At 39.3% G+C, this 20,062-nt stretch overlaps 1 protein-coding gene across 6 annotated transcripts in view; it reads left to right on the top strand.

The window, feature by feature from the left end:
• Nucleotides 1-19,576, top strand: part of LOC103177913 (SEL1L2 adaptor subunit of ERAD E3 ligase) — a 31,679-nt gene extending 12,103 nt beyond the window's left edge. For 4 of the 6 annotated variants that reach the window (XM_007892292.2, XM_007892293.2, XM_007892294.2 and 1 more), the window contains exons 8-20: nt 60-141; nt 3,729-3,883; nt 5,363-5,419; nt 8,208-8,276; nt 10,898-10,975; nt 13,328-13,390; nt 13,504-13,591; nt 13,701-13,849; nt 15,458-15,623; nt 15,712-15,786; nt 17,347-17,519; nt 18,153-18,281; nt 19,418-19,576. In XM_007892292.2, the coding sequence (XP_007890483.1) occupies nt 60-141; nt 3,729-3,883; nt 5,363-5,419; nt 8,208-8,276; nt 10,898-10,975; nt 13,328-13,390; nt 13,504-13,591; nt 13,701-13,849; nt 15,458-15,623; nt 15,712-15,786; nt 17,347-17,519; nt 18,153-18,281; nt 19,418-19,537 (1,404 nt within the window). In that variant the 3' untranslated portion in view covers nt 19,538-19,576. The remainder of the gene's footprint in view (nt 1-59; nt 142-3,728; nt 3,884-5,362; nt 5,420-8,207; nt 8,277-10,897; nt 10,976-13,327; nt 13,391-13,503; nt 13,592-13,700; nt 13,850-15,457; nt 15,624-15,711; nt 15,787-17,346; nt 17,520-18,152; nt 18,282-19,417) is intronic. The other 2 variants (XM_007892295.2, XM_007892297.2) reach the window with 2 other exon arrangements.
• Nucleotides 19,577-20,062: the final 486 nt, after the last annotated feature.

A 20,062-nucleotide genomic window follows, 5' to 3' on the forward strand; every position in this document is an offset into this window, starting at 1 on the left:
CAATAGCCAGTAGCTTCTGAGTGCATGGTACTACATTGTAATGATATCTGTTTTAACAGGGCTACAGGTATCTTAGTGGAATTAATCTTCCTCAGCATTGTGAAGCAGCTCTAGTTCATTACAGAACTGCAGCAGAATACGGTAATCATTTCAGTATCTGAATTCAAAAAATATTGATTATTGTTAACATTTAAAAAATAATTGGAGCATTTAAGAAATTAGACACGTGCATATAGAGCAAGCATATTAGAGGGTACAGAGAAACAGAGTTGAGCTTAGAATGCATTTTGGAGGTGGAACTATTAATGGGCTGAATGGGGCCTGCTGCTGAATGAAACATTTCTATGGTTCAAACTTGGGTCTTTCATGGTTACCAAAGTTTACAACCACTCATGCATGTCCAGTAATGCATCATAAGTATATCTGTATAACAGACCTCAAGGGCCTAATTGTATTCAGTTGAAAATGCACAGTGTAAAATATTGCAGTTTTCACACAGGTTACACATCTTTAACCACTGCATGAGTCATTTTCTCAATGTAATGAATAGCTACTCGTATGAATGTACATGCTCCAGCTTCTCAGATCCCTCCTACGCTTACGTATCTCACTTATTTTACACAAGTATAAAACACCACGAACACACATAACCTTTAGTCAATTGTTTATTGTTATGTTTTTTTTAGTCAGCTGGGTGTTGGGCAAGTTTCCCCAAAAAATAATAATAAATTGTTCACTTCAATCCCTGACTGTTTGTGGGACACTGCTGTGCACAATTGGCTGCCGTGTTTCGCCAACAAAATATACTGTCAATGTGGTAAGGCGCTATATCAAATGCAAGGATTATTTTCCGAAGAGGGACACATCCTGCTTCCTAATTCCGGAAAGTGTTAGGCACAGGCTGGCAGGAGACAAGGTTTGGAGACTCTAGAGTGTGCATTGGGGTACTGCTGGAGTCTAACCATCTAAAACAGCACAGCTTGCCATTGACAGACACTGCTTGTCCAGCTTGAACTTTACTTAATTTTTGCGGACCTGCCCTTGACTGTTTCGATTCCTATCTCTCTCACCGTCTCCACTTTGTTGCCTCCAACGGTTTCTCCTCCAGCCCCTGCACTGTCACATCTGGCGTCCCCCAGGGCTCTGTCCTTGGCCCTCTCCTTTTTAATATCTACATGCTTCCCCTTGGTGACATCATCCGCAGACATGGGGTCAACCTCCATATGTATGCGGATGACACCCAATTCTATCTTTCTGCCTCCACCCTCAACTCCAGGAACACTGCTGTCCTGACAGACTGCTGTCAGACATCATGTCCTGGATGAGGGCAAATTTCCTACAGTTGAATGTGAACAAGACTGAGGCCCTCCTGATTGGCTCGCGCCAGCGCCTCTGCACCTCAAGCATCAACCTCCATGGTTGCACACCTCAACTCACCAAGTCAGTCAGGAGTCCAGGAGTCTTGTTCGACCCTCAACTGTCTTTTCTTCCCCACATCCAAGCCATGACCCGCTCTGCCTTCCCTCACCTCTGTAACATTGCCCGACTCCGCCACTACCACACCCCTCAGGCCGCTGAAACTCTTGTTCATGCATTCATCACCTCCAGGCTCGACCATGCAAACGCCTGCTTGTCGGCCTTCCCAACTTCTCCCTCCACAGACTGCAGATAATCCAGAACTCTGCAGCCTGTGTCCTCTCCTGTACCAAACTCCATGACCCCATCTCCCCCATTCTCACCCAACTCCATTAGCTCCCTATCCTTCAGAGAATCCAGTTCAAGATCCTGGTCCTCACCTACAAAACCCTCAAAGGCCTCGCCCCACCCTACCTCTGCGACCTCCTAACCCCCTACCAACCCGCCCACTCCCTCCGCTCAGCCGGCCCTGGCCTGCTCCACGTCCCCTGACCCACCCGCCCCACCATTGGCAGGAGAGCCTTCAGGCACTCTGCCGCCAACCTCTGGAATTCCATCCCCCAATCATTCCGCCTCACCCCCTCCTTAGCCTCCTTCAAGTCCCGCCTCAAAACCCTCCTCTTCGACCATGCCATCAGCCACCCCTTTCTCCTCCCCTCCCTTCTCCCCCACTGACCCCAGCTCGGGTCTGAAATGCTGTACACTGTCCTGCACCTTGGGACGTCCTCCCGACGTGAAAGGCGCTATATAAATGTAATGTTGTTGTTGTTGTTGAACCATCGTTGCCATTGCCAAACATGTCAACTTTGAGCCAATTCAGCTCCAAGGAGACAGGGCTTACCCCCCCCCGAGGAGGATAGTCACTAATTGATCATTTGAGCTGAATGGTAGACGTCAGGAACTCCCTTTGAGCTTCCTCGTGGGCAAAACAGCTCATCATGAAATGTGTGAGAACATTGCCACCATCTTCCTGTCCGCAGCTTGGACACAAGTCTCTTCCCATTGAGCGATGGTTCTGCCAGGTGGAGGTGCAGAGTTTAAGCAGCAGCTCCTTACCTCTCTGCAAGCCAATCAAGGTGGATTCTATTCGCTTGATGTATGAACATGTGTTCACGAATTCGAACTCCAAGAAACACCTTCCAACAGCTCAGAGATTTCCCAAGCCTCAGAGATTCCTCAACAGCTATCTGGCGGACATTTGCCTTCATTGTGGTGGGAAGAACTTCACAGGACAGTTTGTGATGTGCCAACCACCTCGATGTTCTCAAAGTCCAAGTGTGGCATCCACTCTGACAATCACGACTGAGAAGAGACTGTTGCAATTGAATAATAAACAGTAATATTAACCATAGAGAGAAGCAAGCAAGAAAAAAAATCAGCTATTTTTGCAAACTAGTGCTATGAGTCCAAATTTAAGATTCTAAGCTGGTTTGCAGAATCGGATACTTTTGAATTGATGAATGAATAGAATAGGATACTTATGAATTGAATAACAAATAGGTTCCTTCCAGTGTTAATATATTGGGAACAAAGTCGAGGAACACTTAACTAAGCAGAATGTATTTCTTTGCAACTGAGATAGGATATTTAGCAGCTTAATTATACAGTATGTCTCTCTGGAGATGAGTATCTTGTAAAGTCAAGGGAAGCAAATGATGAGTCCATTCAGTTGAGTCTGCTTGTGATTGCCTATTGGAGAATTGATTCATTCCCACAGGAGACAGTTTGTAGCCAGACCAGATAATAAGGAAGAACAAATTGTGTCCTGTGGTACATCTTAGAATATTTGAACATTTTGTTCATTATCACATGGAGTAGTATTAATTGACAATCTATGGATCTGGAGATTTGCCTTATCTCCTTAATTTTGATCTCTCTCAATCTTTCCCTCTCACACATAGATGTTACGTTTTTGTAATTTAAAACTTTTAAGTAACCAAGAATAGCCTCATCAGTTATGTTTTCCATTATTCATTACAACAAAAAAGGGGGAAGAAATTTGTATTTATATTGAAATGAAACTTGAAAATACAGTATTCATTGAATGATGAATAAGAAAAAATCAATTCATTAAACCATATTTCCCACTAATTGCTGGATTTGATAACTATCTTTGACACCAATTGAACCAAGGCTGACACCAATAATGTTATTACTGCTTCGTTTTCTTTACCCAACAAATTCAAAGTTGGCTACTTATTTGTCTTTAATTTTATTACGATAAAATGTGAGATTTGTTTAGTTTCTGATACGTTTTAGTGTAAATTAACAACAAAATGTCATAATGTTTAATTCTGGTTTATTATGTGCAGTTGCCAATGATATTGCCCTTAATGGAGGAGTGCTAACAGAAAAGGTTAGACTGACAGAAAGAGCTGAAAACCTTAGCTCAAATGGTGAAATAATGGAATTAGATTTGTACCAGTACTTCCAATTAATAGCAGAGAAAGGAGATGTTCAATCACAGGTATGAAACTGCACTGAGTGAAGTTAAATAATGGTTTTAATAGCAGTTTATTATTATGGAAGTCTGTTTTCAAATCTTGTTCATTTTTTACTATTTAAAAGCACTTCGTAAAACTATATTTGACATTTCATTGAAATCAAAAACAGAAGTCGCTGGGAACACTCAGCAGGTCAGGCAGCATTTATGGAGAAAGCAAAGTGAGTCAACGTTTCAGGTCCACGACCCTTCGTCAGTTCTGAAATATTGACTCACGTTCCTTTCTCCATAGATGGTGCCTGACCTGCTGAGTGTTCCCAGCGACTTCTGTTTTTGTTTTCAGATTTCCAGCATCTGCAGTATTTTGTGTTTTGTTTGACATTTCGCTATTGCCTGGTTAGACCTTGACTACAAGTGTGGACATTTTACCCTTTAGAAATTTTGGATGACTTTGGATGGAGTATTACCACACAAGCCTAAACCATTAACAAGTAAACGTAAAAGCAATGAAATCATTCTGATAATATGCTAAGCAGTAAAGAAATGCAATTTTGTATGTAAAAATAGAAAACTGTAAAAAATATTGGAAATCTGGGGGAAAAGCACATAATGGGTCAGGTCAATCAGCAAGTCATAATACTACGAAAGAAATTCAAATGAAGACAACCCTTTGCCCCATTTGATTTATTTCTTACAAAATAACAACTCTTCCATCTTCTCATTGCAGCATCAAACAGCTTCTTAAATAAATTAGTGTCCAGGCTTAATCAACCCTTTTTGTAACCCATTCCATCTGTTAATTATCTTCTGTGTAAATAAGTATTTCCTGGTGTTGAATCAGGCAAACATAGCAACTAATTCTTGCAAGAAATGTCCTGCAAAAAAAACAATGAGATGGATCGTCAATAAATTAGAATTTGGGGATAAATGTGGATAAGGAGGGAATATAAGCATGTTAACCAGAAGATTGTACGCCACATTTTCTTTGAAGTAGCAATGGCCGGGCCTTTATGTCCAACTGATTCAGAAACCAGACAGTATATAAATTAAAGAAGAACCAAAAATATTATCCAGTCATTCCACATGTTGATCTGCTCTGCATTATCACTAGGGTTAAAGGTAAAAATCCTATCAGTGATTCACCTGGGACACATCAATGATGTTGCCCTTCAAACATTGACCAAGGTTTCACATTTCACAATTTAAATCACTTTTAATAAAAGTTCCTTCCATCTTGCAAAATATATAGAGGTTATTTTTTTTAAATTGAAATATAAAACGTTTAGAATAGACAAAATTAGAAAGGTAAAATAAAAATTGGACAGGAAAAATAAAAATTGAATAGCATAGAAAGGGAGCAAAAAAGAGAAATGAGAAGGAAAATAAACTGATTCATTCTCATTTCTAATTAACGTTATCCTTTAAAATACTTATATATGCTTTGATGAATGTAGAATAACTATGGAAGTTTATATTTGATAGATTGCCTTTGTTTTCCTTTAGGCTGGTCTTGGTCAATTACATCTTACAGGAGGCAAAGGAATAGAAAAAGACTATGAAGTAGGCATACTTTCAGGCTTGTTTTAAACATTTACTTTTATAATAATAATAATCCTTGCATTTGATATTGCGCTTTTCAAGTCTTCTCGACGTCTCAAAGCGCCTCATAGACTGTAAAGTGAATTGACCGCATATTTGTGGGCAAAACGCGGCAGCCAATTGCGCACAGTAGTGTCCCACAAACAGTCGTGGATTGAAAAATGAACAATTTTTTTATTGTTTTGTTTTGGAGGGATTATTATATATGGATAGTGACTGAAAGAAAATGCAGATTAACTTCAATACCATAGTGAAAAAAACAAATAATATGCATTCTGAACTGATGTAGAATGAAACCTTGTTATAATACGGAAATCATTTTTAAAATTGCAGCCTCTAACATGGATCACAAAATTCTACCTTATGAATTATGAATTCTTACATGAAGAGATTTTTTTAATGTTTCTCTGATCGTCCCAAGTTGTCTATACTGTACCTCCCCTCATCAATGGAAGAGGTACAGTATGAGCCCTCACCCGAGAATGGAACGTATGAATGGAATATAATATAGAATAGAATATAGAATATAATGTCTCTACGATAAAGTTTACTGCCTTGTTTATCAAATAGATCGGGGACAGGATACTTTGCTAGTGTCCTTTATTTCAATCACTTTATTATGCAATCAATAATGTTTTATTTCTCATATCTTAATTCTTTACCTTTTTCTCATTTCTCATATTTTAATTCTTTATCTTATTTCTCCATATCTGTTCTTCAATTTTTATACTACATTTATTTTGCTGTAAGCAAAAACAAAAATATGGTTATTTGTCACCAATGGTGCAGCATAAATATAGTATTGAAGCATTTTGGCTGCTCTGCACCTTTCAGATATGCAGCTAGACATCTACCAGCTCTTTCTGATCTACATGCTCCCTCTTGGGGATGTCATCCGCAGACATGGAGTACATTTTCACATGTCTGCAAATGACACCCAACTCTATTTTTCCACCTCTCTTTGCGACCCCCCGTCCCCTGATGTTCTGTCAGCCTTCCTGTCAGATCTCAGGGGCTGGATGAGCACAAACTTCCTTCAGCTGAAGGTTGACAAAACGGGAGCCATACTCTTTGGCTCTCGTCAACGTCTAAAACCTCACGGCTCTCACCTCCACCTACCCGACCTCCCCCTAAAACTCTCCGAACCCATACGCATCCTAGGCGTCAGGTTCATCCCCAATTATCCTTCCTTCCCCCACATCCGGTCCCTCACCAGCACCGCCTTCTTCCACCTCCAATGCATCACTCGTCTCCGCCAATACCTCTCCCCAAAAGCCGCTGAAACCCTGGTCCATGTCCTTGTCACCTCACAGCTGGACAACTCTAATGCCCTCCTCGCCGGTCTCCCATCCACTACCATCCTGGAGTCCTGTAGCTCAGTGGTTAGAACACTCGCTTTGCAAGCGAGGGACCTGAGTTCAATTCCAGGCAGGGCGAAACCTTGGGCAAGTTTCCTTACTCCACACGCCTAATAATAATCCCTCAAAAAAAACGATAATAAATTGGTCATTTTCAATGCACGACTGTCTGGTACACTGCTGTGCACAATTGGCTGCCGCGTTCGCCCACAAATATACAGTCAATTCACTTTACAGTATATTCTGTGAAGCGCTTTGGGATGTCTAGAAGACATGAAAAGCGCTATATCAAATGCAAGGATTATTATTATCCATAAAATCCAAATCATTCAAAACTCTGCCGCCCGCATTCTCACCCGCACCAAACTCCGCTCCACGATCACCCCAGTCCTTGCCAGACTGCACTGGCTGCCTATCCCAGAAAGGATTGATTTCAAGATCCTCACCCTTGTATTCAAGTCCCTGCAACCCCCTCCCTCTCTGACCTCCTCTCTCCTCAAAACAGTACCCGTTGCCTCCGTTCCTCCGGGTCTGGCCTTCGAGTCCTCCGCTCCACCCTCGGCGACCGTGCCTTCAGCCACTATGCCCGAGGCTCTGGAACTGCCTTCCTCACTCCCTTCGTCTTGCTCCCTCCCTTCCCATTTTCAGGTCTCTGCTGAAAACCTTTCTTTTCAACTGCGCCTTTGGTCACCTTTCTCCCCCTCCCCCTGGCTCGGTCCCGGGATCCATTACTGTAAAGCGCTCTGAGACACTGTCCGGCGTGGAGGGCACGATATAAATCCAAGTTGTTGTTGTTGCCAATCTCCATTTCTGAGCTAATTTCTCAGGAATACATGAAAGCATCCAGAGATAACTCAACCTTAGACTTGTTCCCCCTTTTGGGAAAATACAAAGCTTTATTTTCATTCTGTTGATACAAAAGCCATGATCAAAAGTAGGACCATATTCTACCTCTTTGCGGTACAGTATTTTAGAACTCCACCCTTAGGCCGTCTGATCCCATTCTAACGGAAGTCCACAGCTTGTGGACTACGCTATATTTGAAGTGTGATACAGGGTGCACAGGAAATCAGTCAGTAGCATAAATGATATCAGCGGCAAACTGACGACCCATTATAATGTTGTGTCAAATTTTATGGACCTCACGTTATAATTGGTTTGAATTGCACCTTTTTTTTAACCTTTTGTCTAATTTATTCAGTGATCTCTACATTAGTGTAAGTGCACAGAGATGTATGTTTGGTTGTTTCTGAATACCTCGTACTAAATGCAAGTAAAAACATAAAGTGAAAAAGTGCTGCTTTACTTTTTAAGTCTGAAAAACATAGATTGGGATAGAAGGAATAATGAATTGTAAACAATTAGAACATGATTTTCTCTTTTTTTTTTAGAAAGCCTTCTACTACTTATCAAAAGCTGCACATGGTGGCAGCATAAATGCCCTGGGTTTTTTAGGAAAGGTAATAAAATGAATCCTTATCAAAAATGTTTTGTCACACAAAATGTTGGAATTATTTTACATAACCATTACTTGAGTTCAATTTAAATGTAATATTCTGTGACAGGACGTTGTATCTACATAAAATCTTCTTTTATACTTTTGTGAAATTATTTATTCTGCATTATCCAATAAACATTCTAGAGATAATCTAGAAAGTTTTACAATTTTGCATTTACAATTTCACCTCAGAGTCATGAATTACGACTATTCTGACCCATTGCTTTGTAAGATACACTCCTGGTATGGTAAGATCGCTTATAGAATCGATTATAGAATTGAATTATTCAAGGTTACCATTTTGATAAACAGTTGTCATTTGTAAACAAACATGGTTCATAGGTGTCAGAGAATTGGATTTAGGAAATTTGGAGTAAAAAAAGACCATTACAGTCATCTGGTTTACTGAAAGGCATACACAATGAACAAATATGAACATATCGCTAAAGCTAACCTCTTTGTAGTACAGTACAAGGCATTTTTTGGAAGCGAGGACAAGATGGGCAGTATTTTATTTAAATCATACATATTTGTCAGAAAATATTGTAACAAAAAGAATTGTAATTGTTGGGTCCTCTCAAGTTTAAACAGCATACATTATCACAATAGATAGATTGATGCACCACCATCTTTCAATATACCGGCATTACCAAAATTTCTCTTTCTGGTATTAATGATGGGGAATCACAGTATACAGGCATTTAACATTCTGGCTGACATAATGATATTTAGTATGCACATTTTATAAGTCTTTGATCATGGATGTTTTGTCCCAGTGCTATTGATTAATATTCAAAGCTTGTAAGAATAATTGTGATAATATTTACTTGATATTATGGGCTTGTTAGATAATTGTTTGGCTTTGTGAAAGAAAATTTGTCATCAGGCTTCCCATATGTCAGATGGTGGATAATAAGTGCATGGTAAGAAAGAGGCAAATATTTGAATACTGAATTTCTGAAATTAAAGGATAAACACAACTCTGTTGGTACAGAGACTGGATGTGAATAGAGTAGAATCATGGCATATATAAAATTAATCTTGCATTTTGGTATAGCGCCTTTTGCATCTTGAAGTCCTTCACAGGAAGTGTAAAGTGTCATGTTTGTGCATTTTATAGGCCAACAGTCCATTTGTGCACAGCAATGTCCCAAGTGAATCCCCCAAAAATCTATTTAATTTTGGGGATTGTTACATTGCCCGACTCTGCCACTATCTCACCCCTCAGGCCACTGAAACTCTTGTTCATGCCTTCATCATCTCCAGGCTCGACTATGCAAATGCCCTGCTTGTCAGCCTTCCCAACTCCTCCCTCCACAGGTTGCAGATAATCCAGAACTCTGCAGCCCATGTCCTCTCCCGCACCAAACTCCATGATCCCATCTCCCCCATTCTCACCCGACTCCATTGGCTCCCTATCCTTCAGGGGATCCAGTTCAAGATCCTGGTCCTCACTACAAAGCCCTCCATGGTCTCGCCCCACCCTACCTCTGGAACCCCCTACCAATCCGCCCGTTCCCTCCACTCATCCGCCTCTGGCCTGCTCCACGTCCCCCGACCCCCCCGCCCCACCATTGGCGGGAAACCCTTCAGCCACTCTGCCCCCAACCTCTGGGATTCCATCCCCCAATCACTCCGCTTCGCCCCCTCCTTAGCCTCCTTCAAATCCCGCCTCAAAATCCTCCTCTTTGACCATGCCATCAGTCACCCCCCTTCCCCTCCCTTTTCCCCCACCTGACCCCAACTCGTGTCTGAAATGCTGTACACTGTCCAGTGCCTTGGGACGTCCTCCCAACGTGAAAGACGCTATACAAATGTAATCTTGTTGTTGTTTGTGTGGGCCACGGGAGATATTCCCTTCTCTTTATGAATAGAACTGTGGGATCGTTAATAGAACATCTGATCAGAATCTCGGTTTCAAATCTCACCCGATGGATAACATCCCAACAATACAGCACATCCCCAAGCACTGCATCTAGTCTGCCAACCTGCACTACATGTTCAAATCCCAACGTGAAACTCAATCCCACAACCTTCTGACTCAGAGGCGAGAATGCTTCCAAATTAGATAGGCTGGACATGTATGCCTTGAAACAGGCCTTTCGGCTCAACTGGCCAGGATAGCGAGAGAGAACCGGGAAGGGGGAGAAGAAACACAGCAAGAAAATTAGAGAAGCTACAATAATCCCAATTTCAGCTCCCTCCAAAATCAATACATAATATTTACTGGATCCCCTTGGACAAACCAATGTGATTATACACAGAATTAAAGATTCAAAGTGGGTAAACTTAAATAGATATTTGCAGCTGTCAGCAACCGCCAATTTAGTGTTGTAAGCAAGGGGGCTTTATAAATAGTGAGGTTTAAAGGGCCTGTTTAAAAGCTTTGCTGTTAGATTCTGGAATTTTCTTCCTAAATAATTGTGACCCACCTACAAATCTACCTGACTATATTTGCAGCTCACATCAGTCTATGGGACACTCAAACATCTTTGGGACTTGTCATTTTGTACACATCTGATGAGACCTTGACTACTTTGAAGAAAGAAAAAGTTGAAATAATTCATATATTTGGTTTTCCAGATGTACTCAGAAGGCAGTGAAGCAGTGCCTCAGAACAATGAAACTGCACTCCAGTATTTTAAAATGGCAGCTGACAGGGTAAGGCTTATTATCCTGCTCTGTAAATAGTTCACATACACACACTCACACACATTTATATAATAATAATATATTCAATTCAACTTAATGCTTGATAGAAATAAATTTGAGCAACAGCTTTGTAATATGTGTAACATGAAATCTGAATTCATATCTATACATACAGGGTAATCCTGTTAAAGTGCTATTATCTGATGCAATGTCTCAGATTTTGTGTTATGAAACGCAAAACAGGTTATTAAGTCGCTGCTCACATCAAGACCTAAGCCCTCAACCAGCAGAGTGTTACCTTGTATTTAACTGAAAAAATGCCAATACTAGACAGCCCTTAAGTTTGTGATAGTCTATCCCTGCTTTTCTGTGTCGACACATCGTGGAATTGTCATTTAGAAAAGGTGAGTTTTAAAAGGCTTGGTTGCACTTCAGATACTAGATTATCAATTGAAATACGTTCCTAAATTATTCAGCCTTCTATAAGATCATAATTTAGCAGCACCACAAGAGTTGTTGAACTTCAGACCAATAACCATGAATCTTAATAAGAGCACATTTCTGCAACAATAAAAAGTCTGCATACCAATAGGGCTGAAGTCTTGCACTCCACTCTGCTTCTGGAAATCAATGTCACCTGTTCCGTCATGCAGATATTCACATGCACAGTTAGTCATCATTTCTAACAGGATTGAGCAGGATTATTGGAGGAACATGCAATGATTTATAGCACAATTTCACCAATCTTTCCTGTGTTTCAGGATCTGCTGTAGCTACATTTTTGAGACATCTAACCCTAATGCATTTATTTTTAAACTACATTGTGTTAAACCTGAATAAGTTATACTGTACTTTATTATCCCTTAAATTACACTTCTGGTAGACTGGAATCAGAAATGCAGTACCACTGAATGCCATCTGGTGGCACTGGAAAATTGATCCTCGTTATAAATTTATCAGCAGATAGTTATTGTTTCTATAGCTGTTCGTAAAATGTATTCAGGCAGCGTCAGTTATAACGCAGTTGTTGAGGCCATAAAAAAAGGCATCGTTTTATGTCAGCTTAACAAAATGACTACTGGTAAGTGCTTCTGAGCTGTCAGGCCACTGCTGATGTCACTGAAACATGCTGACCGCAAGAAGCCAACCAATTAGTAGTCTGGTCTTAAGGAGAGACTCGTGATCTAGGCTGGAGAGTCCCTGCCAATGTTGGAGGTACTCTTGGTTGTAGTTAGATGAGAATAACTCCCAATTCTCTGATAAGCTTCCCTGTAATAGCTTATCACGAACACTGCACAACTAAATATCTTCACCATCTTTATATTTATCTCCTTCGATGACAACATCCGTAGGCATGAGAGCCACTTTTACAAGTACATGAATGAAGCACAACCGCATCTCTCGGCCTCTACCATTTATCCCAGGAATACTGTTGCTCTGATCAATTGCCTTTCAAGTACTTGATAAATTCTAATTTTCTATAGCTCAATGTTGACAAGACTGGGGCCTTCCTGAATGGCTCGTTTGTGCTTTCTCACCTCAGGTCCTCACCATATCGAGCTACATAGGTGCTCATTCCACCTCCTGGTTTGGAACCTTGGTTTGACCCCCTCCCACACATTATCCTTCAAACCTTTACATCTGGCTTTCACTAGTTCTACTTTCCCCTCACCTCTGTAAAATGACCGGCCTTCCCCATAACTTCAACCCCCAAGCTGCTGAAAACCTTATCCACACCTCCAAGCTTGATTACTAGAATATCTTGCTTGGTGGACTATCCAGCTCCTCCGTGTACACACTGCAGACCATCCAGAATATTGCAGCCAAGTCCTCTCCACCAGGCAACAATATCATAAAAAAAGAAACAGATCATCAAGCCTTGCTTGCTCAACTCCACTCACTTCCCATCCCCCAGTGTATTGAATTGAAGATTCTTGTACTCACTTTCAACTACCTCCATGACCTCACACCAACCTATCTCTGCAACCAACTGCCTGGTTGATCCTTCCATTCAGGAAACACTGGCCTGCTTTACGTACGCCTGCCCTCTCCACTGCTCCATAGGTTTGAGACTTAAGCCGCTCTGACACCACCCTCTGCAGCTTCATCCCAAAGTTCTTCCACCTCACCCCTACCAATTCATATGGCTTCTTGGGAACTGTACGCAAATAATTTGGCCAAATAGCCCAGCAAACTGTTTGGCTCGTTTATTGCTATCTCACATGTGAACGAGTCAACTGACACCCTGAGGTCTGTTTCAGCTTTCCCCTTGGCAAGTTTTGTCCTATCCATGGAATATATATGTCTTTTATTTTTACTTCCCATATGCAGTACCTTACATTTATCTGTGCTTTTTTTCAGGGGAATCCAATTGGATTGACAGGTTTAGGATTAGCACATCTTTATGGAAAAGGACTGCCTGTGGTAAGTTTCCTACTTCCATAATGTGAGGTTGTTTTTTTAAAAAAATACAGATGATCCAACTCAACAGTCCATGGCTATCATATATTGTTTTAATGTTTTTTGTTTTGTTCCAGGACTATGAAGAGGCATTAAAGAACTTTAAGAAGGCAGCTGATAAGGGCTGGGTAGATGGGCAGTTTCAACTAGGAGTCATGTACTATTGTAAGAATACAAAATACATTGTTTTGGTATATTAATAGTAAGGTAACATTGTAATTATACTTTGTACACTGTACCAACAGAAAATGAATGTAACTTTTTTTCATTACAGCTGGCTTCGGTGTAAAAAGGGATTATAAAATGGCCAATAAGTATTTTCAGCACGCTTCTCAAAATGGCCATGCTCTGGCATTGTACAATCTAGCTCAGATGTATAGTAGTGGAACTGGAGTGGTTAGATCCTGTGTCACTGCAACTGAGGTAATAGAATTGGTCCAGTTTATTTGAGTGGTAAAAATAGAAACATTAAACAGCAAAAAATGAAAAAAACACTTGATCCATCAAGTCCATTATCTTTGGACAATTTTGCACAATTTGCTTTAATATAGACACAACTAAACCCAGTTAATTTCCTGAAGAAAGGTTGTGCAAAGTAGATCAACCAAAACTTGAGAATATTTCTTTAACTTTATATCCTGTATAACTGTGCCTTTACTTTCCTTGGCATGACATTTATTTTTATAGTTCAAGCTGCTCAAGAAATATGTTCCTTGGAACATTTGAGCACAGCTTTTCATTAGCTCTATCTATCATTATCCTCCAACTAACCAGATATTCATTTCAGCTATTTTTAAAAGTTGTTGATTAAAATAGCTGCTCTAGCTCAGAATCAATTCCATACTTACAATGTAGAAGAAAACACTTTTTGTTCAATTTGTACTGTTGTCTTCTGATTCTATGCTTAGAACCCTAAAACAAGGAATTAGTTTGTATTTACATTGTCCTTTGCCGAAAGTATTGTAAAGATTTGGATCACCTCTTGATTTTTTTTTAAAAAGAACATTAAGATCAATTTTGTAAGCAATTTTTTTTCACAATTTAGAGCCCACCTTGCCATTTTCCTGAATCATTTCCAATGCATTAATGGCCTTTTGAAGTAAAGTGGCTAGAATTCCAAGTGTAATGTCACAGATCATCTTCACAGTAAATAATCACATCTTTTTTCTTTTCTGCCTTTGGTATTGCCTAAGACATTCCTTTATCACATACATGTTTTATTTATCCTGTCATAGCATGTGTATCCTTCTATTTGTATACATTAAAATTCATCAGTGGCCCCAAGTTTACGAACCATTAAATGATGGTTATATCTGTGTAACATTGCAGATACTTTAATCATCATTATTATTATAGAATTCATGCAAAATAGTTGAAGGATGTCAATAATTTCATGATTATTAATAAATACCTTTTCTTAAATGGTGACACATTGATCAAATCACTGTCTAAATTATTAACAGAGGATTATATCTATACAAATTAGATATGTAAATGTTCTTTTGAATTTGCATTATGGGATCTAATTTGTGGGATATCATAATTAGGAAATAGACATAGGATGCAAGTTATGCAGAAGCAGTTCCTGCAAGTTGAAAAGATATACTTCTGGTCATCAGATAAAGCTCCCATTGTATATTTATTAAGAATTCTTATTAACAAATAAAACCACAAATAAAAAACACACAAATTAAACTGCATTTTATGGTGATAAATGAACACCTAGAATAAGCTTTTTTCTCATCAGATGCGATGAGGTTTGGTGAGCCAAATGGTTTTTCTCATCTCTGACTTCTTTTCTTCTAACAAAGAATTTGCCCTAAAGTTACAGCAGATAAATTATTCAGTGTACTCTTTACTTAAAGTTGTTCCAATTTCGAGACAGTAATGTAGTTCAATGGTTTAATTATATTCTGATTTAAATATTTTATTTCACTTAGGCATTTATTCTAAGCAGTATTTATTTTGAATTATCATTTCTTTCAAATTCCTTTTAAGTTCTAAATTGCTCTTTCTTCTTCCCTTCAATAGCTGTTTAAAAATGTTTGTGAACGAGGCCAGTGGACTGAGAGAATCTTGTCTGCTTATTTTGCGTATAAGGAGAACAATATAGATTCTGCATTTCTTCAATATATGTTCCTAGCTGAACAAGGATATGAAATGGCTCAGAGCAATACAGCTTACCTTCTGGAATATGGTAGCTTTCAAAACTAAACTGGATCTTTTGAAGGATTTTATTTGCAAAAAAAATTGTTATTCAATTTTCTAAATATCCTTTATAACAGAACAACCTACACTAGTTGCAAAGACTGATTGCTACCCAATGGCTCTGATATACTGGAACCGAGCTGCAGTTCAAGGTACAGTTGTCTGTATAAAATACATAGCAAAGGCAGTCTAATTAGTCTACCTTCTAGCACCTAAAAACTACCCCAAGCTTGACTGATTTGTAAGCCAGTTTGTGGTTTTATACATAAGATCTACATGAAATACTTGTTTATGGAAAATAAACTACTGAGTTGCATAAAACATAACTACTGAATTGCATAGATGATCATGCTACAAATGCTTTTTTTCCATGTACCAGATTCTTGACTTGTATCTTGTTTTATATTTTATTGGCATATTGTTTAAAGTAGTATTTAGTACTTTTGGGGGTTTGCTTATCAGTCTGCATCTGGAGAGACACTATTTTGATTTTAATATATATAGTCCTATACAATAGTAGTTTCAGCCACCGATGGTAAGGTGGAGGGGCGAAATAGGGTGAGGGCCTTGTATTGTTTTGCCCTTATGTCTCTGGAAGTCCCACTGCTTCACTCTCTATGTATGGGGTCAAATTTCTATGCAGTACATTACAAATGTTTCGGAATTTGGATATAATAATAATAATCCTTGCATTTGATATAGCGCCTTTCACATTGTTGACACATCTCAAAGAGCTTCACAGGATATACTGTACTGTGGAGTGACTGTATACTTTGTGGGCGTAACACAGGAGCCAGTTTGCATACAGTAATATCCCACAAATAGTCATGGAATGAGTCACCAATTTTATTTAGGGGATTTGGTGGGCAGGAAACCAGGAGAAACTCCCTTTTTGAATAGTGCTATTGGATGTTTAACATCCGCCTGTTAAACATATATATCGTCCATAAAATATAGTCAATTTCACTTTACAGTATATTCTGTGAAACGTTTTTAGACATCTCAAAGATGTGATAAGGCGCTATATCATATGCAAGGAGTATTTATTATTATTACCTGAAGAGGCAGATGGGATCTTAGTTTAACATCTCATCAAAAGGATGGGCTTGTAAAGCTAAAATAGCTTGCAAAGGTTTCAGAGACTCCTTTTCTATAATTCATTAGTATCTACTTTTCAGTCAACAAATTGGACAAATGATGAAAGTCTCAAAGCACTTCAGTAAGATGATGGAGGTTACTAGGCAGGGAGAAAATCACCCGACTATGGTTATGTGCCTTCCTCTATCTCTTTGGATGAGATTTTGGTGGAAGACTACAAATGTGTGTCTTCACCATGTCAACTGAAATCTAGATTGGCCTTCTGTCTGAGGATGAGAGAAATACAGAACTACAACATGTGTGTTGCCATGGTCAGTTAGAAATATACATTTTCCCCTACCACCTGTCAGTTAAAATGAATAAAACGGGAATTCTGTTTCAAGCTGGAGAAATACTATGTCATCTCTGTCCTCTGCATCAGTCTTTACATTACAACCCCATTAGGCACTCCTCTTCTTTCTGTGAGAAGGACGAGATAGAGTGATAACAAAATCCCCAAATGCTGAGAATAGTTCTGCATGATTGGGGATATAGTCAAGTGTAAGATGGCTACTAATTTGAAGCTGTTATATTCCTTCAGATAGATTGTAAAATACCGTATAATTGTTTCTTAGGCTATTCATATGCCAGAATTAAACTGGGTGATTATCACTACTACGGATATGGCACACTGGTGGATTATGAAACAGCTGCAATTCACTATCGTCTGGCTGCTGAACAGCAGCACAGTGCACAAGCCATGTTCAATCTAGCGTATATGTATGAACATGGTCTTGGGACAGAGCAGGTATGGAGCAGTAATTTTCTTTATTTGGGGTTATTTCAATCAGGGTCCAACATTGCTAATGTTATTCAAGTAAGGAACTCAAGAATAAGACGCCCTCCAGTAAGGAACACATCATGCAACCTGCTGAAAGTTTTACACTGAAAAGCATATGACATAAGAGCAGAACTTCCATGTTGAAATGTCATATGTCCAGTGTTCTTATTATGCCATACATCCCTTTGGAAATTGATGTATACTCTATTTGATCCCTATGTTGTATTTTAGTAAAATATTTTATATGATGTATATCATTTTATATAATGTACATACTGTGTATGTTTAAAAAATCATCATAATTTGGTCACTCAATCCATGACCGTTTGTGGGACGCCGTTGTGTGCAATTGGCTGCTGCATTTCACCCACAAAATACACAAGTCAATCCACTTTACAATATATTCTGTGAAGCACTTTGAGACATCTCAATCACTTCTTCAGCCACTATATCAAATGCAAGGATCATCATCATCTTGTGTTATATATTTCAAATCAGATTATTTTATTCTAATAATACTGTGGTTTTCAATCATTTATATCCAAGATATTGTACCTGTTAGCCGAAATTGAACAGTATTTCAAAATTGTATTCCTCTAGGATCTTCACTTGGCTAAAAGATTCTATGACTTAGCTGCAGAAACAAGTACAGATGCCTATATTCCAGTCTTCTTTGCACTTTGCAAGTTAGGAACCATAAATATCATCAATTCTATTCAATCTGCCAATGTAAGTAAAATAAGAATGTACAAAGATTTATAAAGCTAGCTCACAAAAAAGCTAGAGGCATGGAATGTAAAGCAGGGATTGTGGCTGTATGGGAATCATGATCAGTTTTGTGCACCTTCGTAGACAGGATATCCTGACATAAGATGGGAGCATTGGCACGTAGCACAGATTCAAAGATAGAAGGCTATGTCACCTCCTCCCCCGGCTCAGGTTCCGTCTCCATCCAGTGGAGGCCTGTAGCTCAGTGGTTAGAGCACTCGCCTCGCAAGCGAGAGACCTGGGTTTAATTCCCGGCAGGGCGAAACCTCGGGCAAGTTTTCTTACTCCACACGCCTGATAATAATCCCTTAAGAACAAAAAAAGCAATAATTTGGTCACTCAATCGATGGCTGTTTGTGGGACACCTATGTGCACAATTGGCTGCTGTGTTTTGCCCACAAAATATACAGTCAATTCACTTTACAGTATATTCTGTGAAGCACTTTGAGACGTCTTGAAGACGTGATAAGGCCCTATATCAAATGTAAAGATTAATATTATTATCTCTATATCATTTTGAGATATTATTCTATACAAATACTGCACTTCTTCCTGAAAATTCTTCACACAAATAGCTTCTTTGCTGATTTTGCCATTTTTAATGTCCAAAGGGACAGTGTCGATCATGTAACACCATTAACATATTGATGTTAGAAACCCTTTTCAGAACAATGCAGTTGCGGAGGAAAACCTGGATGACTCACTCCACTCAGCTTCTTTAAAGTGCTCCTCCAAAACATTACCCTAAATTGAGGGTACAATATAAATTCAAGTTTTTGTTGTAGACAGGAGGCTGTGCCAGTAGCTGATTCGGAACTTGCTTTTCTCCCCACTTAATCACCTCCAAGGTTCTCAGAGACCAGCAGTCTGTTATTGCACGAAGCTCAGCTCCACCAAATCCTAACCAGGAGCCTGATGCCTTCTCCCAGAATGGCTGCTCACTGTCTTTGCAAGCCCTGCTCTATGATGTATGCTCCTGGACACGAGAGCAATAAAAATTTGCTGCAAATGAGAGCAAAATGGAAAAGCCATTAATTTTACTATTAGTATTAGATTGATTGTCTATTTATTTTTAATTCAACTTTTCATTCTTACAGCTCAGTGAAGTGTGGAATCAAATAAACCTGGACAGGGTACTCTGGCCTCATTGGGATTTGTATCTAATAATGATTTTAATTCTACTTCTGGGGTTACTGAGGGCACACAGACACGGCTAGATGGAGAACGCTTGAGTTATATCCTCCATCCTAGTCAGCAGAATGGATTAACATCTTGGATTTAAGGTGACCAAGGAATAAGTGTAGCAAGTATTGCTTTGTAAAGTTACCTTCTCCATAAGAACCTTCAAATGACTGCTGTACTGAACTGAAACTCAAGCTTCAAAATACCATGATATTAAATACATCAAAATCTGCATTATTTGTAACTGTTTCCTTGATTGCTCTTTCTATAACTTGTGACATTACTAAAAAAAAGTATTTGCTATGCTTACATGGAATGCAATTATCAGGCTTAATTGATGTTACTTCCTGCTTAGCAATCATAGTGGTTACTTTTCTAATACAACAGCAACAAATTGCATTTATATAGCGCCTTTCACATTGGGAGGATGTCCCAAGGCCCTGGACGATGAGGGGTTCGCACCCAAGCTGTGGGTTGGGATCAGAGAGAGGACATGGAGCAGGCTAGTGACCCTACACAGCGGAGAGAGTTCGACAGGTTGGTGAAGTTTAATAGGTCGC

This window comes from Callorhinchus milii, unplaced genomic scaffold, assembly GCF_018977255.1.
Source record: "Callorhinchus milii isolate IMCB2004 unplaced genomic scaffold, IMCB_Cmil_1.0 Scaffold3, whole genome shotgun sequence".
In the NCBI taxonomy this organism is placed as follows: Eukaryota; Metazoa; Chordata; class Chondrichthyes; order Chimaeriformes; family Callorhinchidae; genus Callorhinchus; species Callorhinchus milii.